General features: G+C 40.0%; 1 protein-coding gene across 1 annotated transcript; it reads right to left on the reverse strand.

The window, feature by feature from the left end:
- Positions 1–383: 383 nt before the first annotated feature.
- Positions 384–8803, reverse strand: LOC102699573 (dynamin-2A-like). Its single transcript, XM_006648965.3, has 22 exons — positions 8536–8803; positions 8393–8443; positions 8186–8306; positions 7981–8085; positions 7510–7571; positions 7039–7156; positions 6607–6952; positions 5565–5712; positions 5356–5457; positions 5150–5269; positions 4819–4902; positions 4602–4729; positions 4186–4264; positions 3919–4057; positions 3669–3745; positions 3455–3511; positions 3092–3230; positions 2858–3015; positions 2482–2595; positions 2312–2379; positions 1649–1821; positions 384–971 (listed from the first exon to the last, which is right to left on the reverse strand). The coding sequence occupies exons 1-22, from the start codon at positions 8695–8697 to the stop codon at positions 745–747; spliced, it is 2778 nt and encodes a 925-aa protein (XP_006649028.1). The 5' UTR covers positions 8698–8803; the 3' UTR covers positions 384–744.
- Between the last annotated feature and the right edge of the window lie 2211 nt (positions 8804–11014).

The following is an 11014-nucleotide window of genomic DNA, read 5'->3' on the forward strand; positions in this document are numbered from 1 at the left end:
CATGATTTGTTTTTTACTTCTAAATTAGGGTTAAGCACTTAACCCTAAGTACGACTGAACATGCCTCATCCTTCTGGGGTCATCGAAAAGCCAAATCTCACACGCTATTCCTAGACGATAGAGATCATAAAATGCATTCGTTTTCATAAGATTTACTAATAACATTATGAATCACAGGAAACACGAAGAAGCAAGAGGTATTCGAGAAAATTAATCTCGACAATGGACCTTCATTTGGGTAAGAAATGCAGCACTTGTGGCCACAGGAACACCAGGGTAACCATGCGCATTTTCTGGTTTTCCCGTGGTTCATCAAAGAAGGCCAGTCATAAAAGAATTACACAGTATAAACATACAGCAATGTTACAATGTGCCACCTCAAATAAAGAATGGCCCGTGTTAAAAAGAATGGAAGAAATAATACATTGCCAAGTTGATGAATTACAACAGTAGAGTACAAAACCAAGATCAACAGATCTGTGGTAACAAAATCCCACACCCACAGGCTAAGCGAGCCTCAGACAGATCAATATGCCAAAATGATCGTGAAACAACTGTAGATAAACTATATATTTCTATGAACAACTTAGATCCTCTGGATACACACCATTCATGCAATCTCTCGTCAGCTCTATTCTTCGAGCCCATGCATCCCCATATATCAAATGGTTCTCGATGCTGCAGTTCCATGCATGTTCTTCATACCTGGTATGAAAATATGTTGGCGGATGATGATCAACATGCTTAATGTTTTTGCCCTGGAGGTGCTGGCGGCAAACGGTTTGGTGTGCGTCGACTGCCAGAATTAGCACCGTTGGCGTCCCCGTTTTCATAGCGCCGGCCACGGCTGTCGGCACTTCTTGACCTCGTTTCATTGTGTGAACCGGATCGATCAACAGAGCCATTTGCTGTAGAATCGAAGGCAGACCTCCAGTCCTCACCTGACTGGCCAGGGGTTCGTGGACTACTCTCTGCAAATGATTTTTTGTACTTAGGGTTAAGTGCTTGTTATTTGCTACCCAGGGAGCCAAAGAAAAATGAATGAGTGCAAAACCATTCACCATTATAACTACGCAGAGCCACAGATTGCTAGACACTGCTAGAATATGCAGGAAAATTTAAATGTGAACAGGAAGTGTTGTCTTGCCGGGTCATTATTAGCTAGTTATGATACACAGCTCGGTCGTTTATCTTGTTCAGTTATCATCATTTCTGTTACAATTTACAAACCATGGTTGCAGACTTGTGCCATTACAATTACCAACAATTTCAATGCCCAAACTATGGCAAGAATAGCTGACAAACATGGAACAAGAATATCAACCAGATAACCAGGATGATGGTGTTGCATACTCTCTTTTGTTTTGGCAAAATGATGTGTGCAATTGCATCATCGACCAACCTCAACAACAACCAAATCTAAAGAGGCAGCAAAGCAAAATTGCTAAGTTTCTTTTAGTTAAAGGAAAAATGGTGCACATAATGAGTAACCACTGGGAAAACTTAATATTACGATGGGAAAACAAACCATTAAAGTTCATAAGAAAACAATACACCAAGAAGTACCAAAAAGAGGGGACAAATTTGCAAGCACAAAACTATTGCAATTGCTATTATCAACCAGGTAAGTGAAATGTAGCCAGCTTACCAGCTCCAGAAGTATCATTGGTATATGATGCAACAGAAGCTCTATTGTCATGGACACTAAGCTGACGAGTAAGCTTTGACAATAGAGATGATTGCTTTTGGTATTTTTCCCGTCTACGTTTAGCATTGTGGTCCTCTTGGAGAAGCTCTTCAATCTTTGCATTGCTTTGAGCACTAATGATGAGAATTGTAACAAGATTAGCAGCAAGTTAAGAAAGGAACAGGATGACTATGGAACAAACACTTAACAGGTGGAAATATGCGGAGCGCACGGCAGTATTTTTAGGTGTGCTTTACTAAATGGGGTTTCTACCATGTAGTCCCCTATATGTCATGTATCTTGTTGTGATATGCTATGTGAAGGAATGTCATGAATAGAAAAAAATAATGAATAAAGTTTGTGTTATGTGAACAATGTTCAGTAGTGAAATCCCTGCAGGTGTTCACCAAATAACTGATCCAATTGTTAACAGTAGCATGTGGTTGCACTTTGCAAACTTAATTTGAGTAACAAGAGAAAACTTTGAGCTAAAGGGGAAAAAATGACGATATGCATACTTAGTTCAATGCAGTTCCATCTAGGGGTATGTCCATTTAGTAGAGAAAAACAAAGAAGCAAAACCTTATGACATGAACAAATACAAACAAAGAATATGCATCAAACCTTATTGAGCTGTAGAGCTGATTTAGCATATCTTCCTTTGCTTTCTCCACTTGGCAAAGTACGATTGCCTGATCATGTGAAGATAGTAACAATAATATCAATGTTAAATTGAGTTAAAGAAATAGTATGTCTGTTGAAAGTTGAAACAATTGTGAAACTCAAATGTAAACCTTTGGAACATTTGCTGCCAAACTGTTCAAAACAGCTTCTACATAACCACGAACTTCTTGAGACATCCACCGGAGTTCTTCTTCAGGATCAGCAGGCTTCCGGACCATCGTATCCTTAAGGGAAACCAAGTAATTGTGTCACAAGAAATGCAACTAGTAATCTGTGTTCGACGCGTTCAAATACTAATCATGGCAGCTGGAAAGTGGGACAGTTTGACATGAGTGTTCAGTTAAGAGTTGGCCAAAAACGAGTGGCTTTCCTTAGAGAAACTCAAATGATAACATGGTCACTGGTAAAGTAGAACAACTTGTCACAAACATCTGCTGAAGAGAGTTCGTTAAAATTAAAGCTTAGGCAATAACTCAAGGAACATACAAGGGACCCATCAGAATGGCTTTGCCTCATGGAACCACCCTCAGGAGCATTTGAACCCTTCACAGAACCCCCTTTGCTTTGAATGACACCTCTTATCTTCTTCATCCATTCAACCTTATCAGCCATAGTCTCGGCCTTCAGTATAACAGCACTATGAGCTGCATCATGAAATAAACACTTTAAGAAACAGAATTAGCATTTAAACCTCAGAATGTAATGTTTAGATACACAGACATTTTAGCACAGTTTTGTATGCAACTCTGTTAGTAATCTTAAATACAAGGCTTGGGCCTTTCTCTGCCCCATTAGCCTTCTTTGAATCCTTCAAACTCTTGGAAAGCTCTTCCTCCTCTATCTCTTCCAGATTACATTCCTGAATCACATACCAAACCGTGTTATTAAAACAGTTCAGATTTCATCTCATGTAGTTGTGCACATGATTTTCTAGTTCAAATCATCAAATGTGAATTGGAATTAACCACAAGGGCTGGTATAAACAAATCATTAGTTACTGTAAAATTATAACTCTAAGGTGTAAATTAAAGTATCGTATATGTAGTTGAGCATGAACAGAGAAGTGTAAAATGTTAAGCACACCTCCAGAACAATAACACCTCGAAAATGTCTCTCCTCTTGTTTCTTGGTGTACCCAAGCTGGACAGGAAAAGGAAACAGTAAATGGCATCAAACTCTTAAATAAACAAGGACATTTGACAATTAGCAGCAAATGACAAGATTATCAAAAGTTGGCATTCAGAAAAGTCAAATATGGGGAATATCAGTACAACAGTGTACAGGATATATTATTAACCTTTCCACTCTTCTCATTTAGGACAAACCACCTTTTGCTCCAATCATTATTTTTTGCACTCTTCTTCAAAAGGTAACCTGAACAGAAAAGAAGGAATCATCTTATAGCCAGGATCCAAAATTAACCAACCATTTGCAGTTACTTGTGAGTACAAACGGGATATTACACTAGCTGTGAAGAGCCAGTCAGCCAGAATAAATAAATAATGAGTAGGAATGGTAACCTATGTTACATCAACGCATTATTATACCTGCAGTTATTTCACCACCAGGCCCAGCGACCTGCAAATTTGGTCCCTCTTTTGTATCTTTATCTTGCTGAGTAAATTTTTCTTTCAACGATTTGAAGGTACCACCAGCTTGCTCAGATCCTGTTTGGGGGCCTGAGCCCTAATACAGAAGACAACCAACGTTCAGAGCCAAACAAGTGCAAGCAAAAAGAATATTGCAGTCATTAATTTTTAGCATGATTTTCTGGTTAGCACGTTTGTGCAATGTGCAAGAGGCAGAAACCATACCTTGTTGGTGTGTTCCGCATCTTGGCCTTTCTTAGATGACCTGTTTTTCACCTCATCCTCACGGCGTTGCCTTTCCATCCTTCAATTTCATATCAAACCAAATATAAGAATCGAATAATGCTATCATAAATCATGAAAACATTGTAAGTCTTTCGGTTTGTAGACAGACACTAGTAGAGAAACGTTATGCATTTCAACTAAGGGATGAAACTATATTTGTCTAACATGGTAACATCTCTGTAAAAAATTGTTTCTGCCTTTTGCCAATTGGATTTAGGTAGTTGATGTTATTTCTATAAGACTATAATGTGAAAGCTCACTATTAGCTTTTCTGGTGGAAATTATCTGATGAAATTACATTAAAGCATATTGAAACCAAACCATCTCTAAAGTTATGCATTAAGAGCCTGATTAACCTTCTTTGTACTAAACGGATGAAGTGTTGCGGTGGGACAAAGGCACGCTCCATATCAACAAGTGCAACTACCATCTTTTTTGCATCACTTTTGAAGACGTCCAATGCATTGGTTGCAATTTCAATGACCTTCAGAAAAGATATGATGGAATGTTGTGCTCAGGAAGCAGGTAAAAGGGGAAGTAGATTGTAAGCTGATGAGTCAGAACAAAGCGTACCTCACGTTTGAATGGAGGATATCTTCCAAGTCCTGGCGTAGCATTTGCAGAAGCATTTACTATGTCCAATAATACACGATGTACCTAGTATATTGACAAATTGTATTTAATTTACATATTGATATTGGCACTACACTAACAAGTGCCTACCTATGCACAGTAACGTAACTATTAGTGCATCATAAACTCCACAGGAAGTAAAAGACTTTAAAATTAGCAGGGTAAATATAACCCACCAAAATCCACTTTTGCCATTGACATTCATCCAAAGGGTAAAAATGAAATTGTATTTAACCATATATAGGGGATCAACAAAGATTCCAAGATGTACCTCTTCAACACACAGTCGCGATGGCTCCTTTGCCATTTCAAGTACTCCTCTTATTAAGGATTTTAAACCTTTCTCTGGAGATATCAAATATGGTTGATAACCATCGGCTTCCAAGACAATCTAGAATATCAAGTTAATAGTACTCATCATAAGCCAAAAGAAGTGTCCACTCTATAAATTAAATCCACAAGGGCTTTTGAAATTACCCTTTTGACATTGTTCATATCAAAATGCCTGTCCAAGGGAAGCTGTTTGATCCTATCTGGAAACTTCCCCTCAAAACTTGCAACAATTTTCCAACCAGATCCCTTTTGATTGAATAACAGCCTTGTAATCAGATATTTCATTTGGCACAAACTAATCAAGGTAGAGGTAAAATATATGTAAAAAAAATATAGTCGAATTCATCACTAACCTCACCAGAAGTAACATGAGAAAGAAATTTGTCTTCAAATTCTCGGCAAAGCTCCAAAGCAACAGCCCTGGTTCCTTCAGCGCTTGATACCATCTGTTCTCCCAGCCTTGCAAGTTCATCTTGCACTATTTGGGACTTCCCCTGAAGCCTAATATAGGAGCAAGAGTGCATATATTTGTAATTTAACAAGAAACTACAACCAGATTATTTTACAAAAGGCCAAAGGTAACTAATATACACAATCCATCATGTGGTAATGATACCATTACATTGATAGAGAAGTTCATGGACTAAATAAATTTACTACCTCCATTCCAAAATATAAGCATCTCTAGCTTGTTTAGTATAGACTAAGAAGATGTCAAAAGATTCCCTTTTAGTCAATTCAGTGGTCAATTTTTGAGTTTTGAATTGATTGGATTCACTTTCTAAGCATCTGATTGGCTCTAGAATCACTGGAATGATTCAAATCATGGAAATCGGTGTAAAAATGCTTACACTGTGGTACATAATTTGAATCCTAGAAATGCTTACATTATGAAATGGAGGGAGTAATTCGGAGTTCATGAACTAAATATGGCCCATTCATGCAGCAAAAGAGTTCATGGGAAATAAATTTAATTTGGAGTTGCTTGGCATCTCTCTTGTCATGATGCATGTGTCCTGTAAGTATGTAGTTGCAGATGCAAAAAGATCGGCCAAGTCAAGGAAGCTCGGAAGAGATGAGTAGATAACCATGTTTGACATCATATAAATGTACCAGGATAGGCCAATAATGAAATTGAATCTTGGAAGGTGTGACAGAAAACCATGATGTCACAGGTGCAAAAAACACAGGAGGATACAAGTTCCAATAATGGTAATGAAGGGGGGCGATCTAGTTGCATGAAATATGATTGAGACCTAGAACCTGGACAATTTGTGCTACATGCATGTTGATTACTTTTAAGTTTTAACAATAGTGTAAAGGTAATGAAATAAAAAGGTTCAAATATTTAGGAGGGAAAAGAAGAATAAAAGATGGTAAAGGCATAATGCTTACCCAGACAATAGGTTAGGTAACCGAATTTTCATCCTTTTACGTATCTGCTTAGCAATGGTATCCACGAGAGCAATTCTCCCTAGTCTACTCCGAGGAGCTCCAGTTAGGATGGATTTGAGTGTTTCCGCTTCAGCCTGCCAGGCTGTTTCCAGTGAATTCTCAGAACCAACTGATCCAGATTGGGCCGATGCAATTGAGACAGATTGTCCTATTAGAGCAACCCACTCAATTTCAGCGGCTGCTCGTGGTGCACCCTTATTAGATAAGATAGCCTGAACACATGATACAGTTTTTGCATCTGCAGCTGCTTGATCAATTTTACTTAAAACACCTATTGTTCTGGTTCCTACAACAAGATGAACAAGGATAAACATCAGTTTCTACTTGCGAGTGTTATGCTATTAGGCAAGATTATAAGAATGTATAACAGACCATCTGGATCAATATCCTTTGCTAGTCTAAGAGCTCGAGATGATGCAACATCAGCAGCTTGCATTGCTGGTATCACAACAATCAATATTGCATCATTATGTCCAGCATATTCACTGATCTGAAATGTGAAGAACAGCCCATTTCAACATGTGAGATGATGCAACAAACATGATTCAGATAGTTAAGATGTACATGTTTTTCTATGTAATAAGTGCAATCAAGTAATATATCTGTTGAGTGCATTCAGTGCTTCTCAGTCAAAGTGCATGCACAGCCACCCTGCCATTACTATAATAGTATAATGTTTCCTGCCTTTTCTAAAAGGGAATATTTTCTACCATTATATTTACTAGACAATAAACATATCCAATTCATAAAACATGATCATATGTTAATTACGAGGAGTCTGGATTGTTCTACACGTAGTTCAAGCATCATTGAGTACTTGAGCAAGAAAATGCAAATACTCACAGTTGAATCATCCATAACTCGTTGGTCTATGCCAGGCAAATCAATCAGTTTTAATGGAGGAGCTGGAAAAGGCAAAAGATGTTGAAGTGAAAATTCATTACCAACATAAACAAATAGAAGTGAACAGAAGTAACTATTGTACACGTAGTAGTAACATATCCAATATTGTGCTTATTCAGACTTTCAGAGTATATTGTGCTCAATCATTGTACCGTTGCAAAAACCTGGGAGTACATTCTAGTAACTGTATCAGAGGACACTCTTGATACTGTTCTTCTGATAGTACCACCTTATGGTCTTACCATTTCAGCTAATAACAAAGAAAATACACAGGGCATCAATGCCGATAATTAAAGTGGCAGTATGGGCAACTACACAGACATCAGCGGGACTCAGCACATGCTACCTATACAGCTTGGCTTAGCAACATTGTGCAAACAATAAGAGTAAAAGTTAAGTTCAACAACAAACCTGTACTTGTCCGCAGCTTGAGGTAAATCTCATCGGTTCGGCTTCTCCCTGATCCACTGGATGCCCCCTTGCTAAGCCTGTCCTGCAGAGAATGGCGGAGAGCACCTGCACGCAACAACAACACCAAAAGGAGCCACCAAACTCAGCACACCAACCAGCCGCGACCATTGCCAGATCCACTAAGCTAAGGGAAGATCTCACTCACTTGCCGACACCTGCTGCGACTTGCTGTCGATCTGCAGGACAATGGATTTGCTGCTTAGCCCCGGATCCCTCTGCAGGTCGACCACTATCGGCGCCCGCGTCGCCCCATTCTCACCCGTTGGCTACACCACCACAGCAAACACCACCCAAAACTCACAAAAACGAATGCCAGAAACAGAAGAGAGCGAGCTAAACCCGGAGCACTCACCAGCACGGGGTGGCCGATGAGGCTGTTGAGCACGGCCGACTTGCCGGCACCCTGCACGGAACAGCAAACCGGATCGAGTCAGATCGGGCGGAAGGAGCAAGCGCGCGCGCGGGCGAGCGGCGAGAAACGGTGGCGACACGCACGACGTTGCCGAGCGCGACGGCGTTGAGGAAGGTGGAGGGGCGGCGCGGGCTGGCCTCGTCGGAGGGGTCGTCGTCGGCCAGGAGGGATGCGGCCTGGCGCATGGACTCGGCGAGCTGGACGAGCTCGTCCATGGCCTCCATGGCCGACGACGACGACGACATGGCCGCTGGGATCTCGAGGCCGGTCGGGGGCGGGGGGAGAGGGGAGATCTCGTGGGGTGGTGGGGTGGGATTCCGGAGTGCGGGGAAATTGGAGTGGTGGCAGGCGGACTTTTGGAATCCGCGAGGCACAGAGGCGAGCCGCGGGTGTGGCAGACTGGCCTTGCGGGCGGTGTGCGAATTTGAGACGGGGAGGGGGGAGTCGGTCGTTGCCTCCGTGCTTTTCAAGTGTGGGGACCGGTGCGGTGGGGGGTGCAACGTTTGTTCGGTTCGTCCACGTCGGGTTTGGCTCCATTTCAGATCTGCTGGCTCCTGTTCTGCTGCGCCTGCGTTAGTGAAAGTGGGTGGGCCTGTGAGTGTTCAGTCATTTGGGCCTTGGGCTAAGTTAAACTGTAGTTAGTGAGCATCTGTTCGGTGGAGTCCATCTTGATACTCAAGCACTTGGCCCAGGAGAACTTCTTTCTAGACTACCACATGAACAAATTTAAAATAAAGAGATTCGAATTCAAACTACAGTCAGTACACGCCCTACAAATATAATCTTTTCTCAATTACAGGTAACGCACTGTTACATGCACGCTACGCACATACTATGCCTTCTTCAAGGACACAAGACACTTATAAGAGATAAAGGTCAACGATAATTACAGTCTCACTAAACTCCTACGAAGTCGGTTTTACTCGATCATCCGCATAAAATACCAATTAATGGAAGTCACGTACATGGTTGAACAGAGTTTTGACTATGGTATTTAAGGGGGTAGGGTTTGATTGATAAAACGTGAGAGTAGATCCACAAAAGAAAAGACAGGTATTTTTATACTAGTTCAAGCTCTCTGATGTCAAATAATAGTCCTAATCCAGTCAGCTGAAGTCTGTTTGCTCTTTGTATGAGCTCGGTGAGATATACCAGAGTACAAGATGCACATCTCAACTAGACAGACCTAACCTACATGTCAACGAAATATATGGAATTGTGCGAGCTTGATCTCGATGTGAGTGCCCCCGATCTTGAGTTTTTGCCGCTTTGTATATTTCATGTGTCTTTTCCCTCCTCCACTTTGTGGGTTCTTGTATTTGTGCGGCAAAACCCTTCCTTCTCATAGCAAGACTCAGACATCTCGCTACCAAATACAACTTAGCAACCATACCATGTATCTTAACCGAAGTAAAAAAAAACATCCCAATAAAATTGCATCCCGCTTAACTGTATCCAACTAAGAGACATGTAGATCCTCGTGTCGAACCGATTTGATACGTGATATTCCAATGTGTATGCTAATATAGTATTTTAGGGTATTTCGTACCTAGGGCATTTATCACTATAATTATGAAACCTCTCTTTGAGAAAATAATACTCCCTTTAATTTGGTATGTTTTTAAGTACTTAACTTTTAGATATATGTTTGATCATATCTTATTCAAAATTGATGTGCAAGTATAAAAATTATCATATCTAAAGTGTTTTTAATACAAAACAGTGCAAAATAAATGATAATTACATGTTTTTAATAAGACAAATAGTTAAATGTCGCTTAAAAGTTCAATGTCGTAAAAAAAATCAAAGGAGGTGCTAAATATCATTGATCTTATTATGATTGTTAGTTCCATATAAGGCCATGTTTGGAATTTTCTTTGTGGGCTAGTGGCAAAATGTACTAATGAATAACATGGCCCCGTGCGTTGGCTTATAGCATTTTTTAGAGGTGTCTAAAATTAATCCATAAAACTAAATTTTAGGAATTCTTCTACAAAACATGTCTCCAACATGTTCCCAAACCTATTTCCAATATTTGTGCATGCCTAAAATCAATTCTATCATATCCTAGATTAAGGGCAGACTTGTGCACTCGTAATCAAGTTATTTAGTTTAGGGCTTCTTTTGGATGAGGGTATAGTTTTTATGCATAACATTTTTTAATGGAATACATAAATTTGGTGAGCAATGTACTAACATTCTCTTGAATATGCTCTTACGTCACTCGACCTAGGAGGTTTGGGGGTCTTTTATTTCGTTATATCGCGATATGCACGTGTGGTAAGAGGAGGGACCGGAGGAGGATGACTAAGCTAAGTACTTAAGAAATATAGATTGTTGATTGGGTTTTATGCCACATTTAGTCACCAAAAGATGATTATTTTGAAAGTAAAATAAGTGATTTTTGAATATCAACATGGTCACCAAAACACTAGTTTGATTAATAAACAAGAAAATTGTGAAAATTACTATTGTGTCATCCTTAAAACTTGGTTTCACTACAATGTACCTCCTAGTATTGGCTTCGTGGAAATGCTATTTCGAACTGGCGCGGCACGCTGA

Source organism: Oryza brachyantha, chromosome 2, assembly GCF_000231095.2.
Source record: "Oryza brachyantha chromosome 2, ObraRS2, whole genome shotgun sequence".
Lineage (NCBI taxonomy): Eukaryota > Viridiplantae > Streptophyta > Magnoliopsida > Poales > Poaceae > Oryza > Oryza brachyantha.

Coding starts and splice junctions, on each gene's coding strand:
- LOC102699573 (XM_006648965.3), bottom strand. CDS start 8,697: ATGTCGTCGTCGTCGTCGGCCATGGAGGCCATGGACGAGCTCGTCCAG. Junction 5,713..6,606: donor TTACCTAACCTATTGTCTGG/GTAAGCATTATG, acceptor CTCCTATATTAG/GCTTCAGGGGAAGTCCCAAA. Junction 5,458..5,564: donor CTCATGTTACTTCTGGTGAG/GTTAGTGATGAA, acceptor TTCAATCAAAAG/GGATCTGGTTGGAAAATTGT.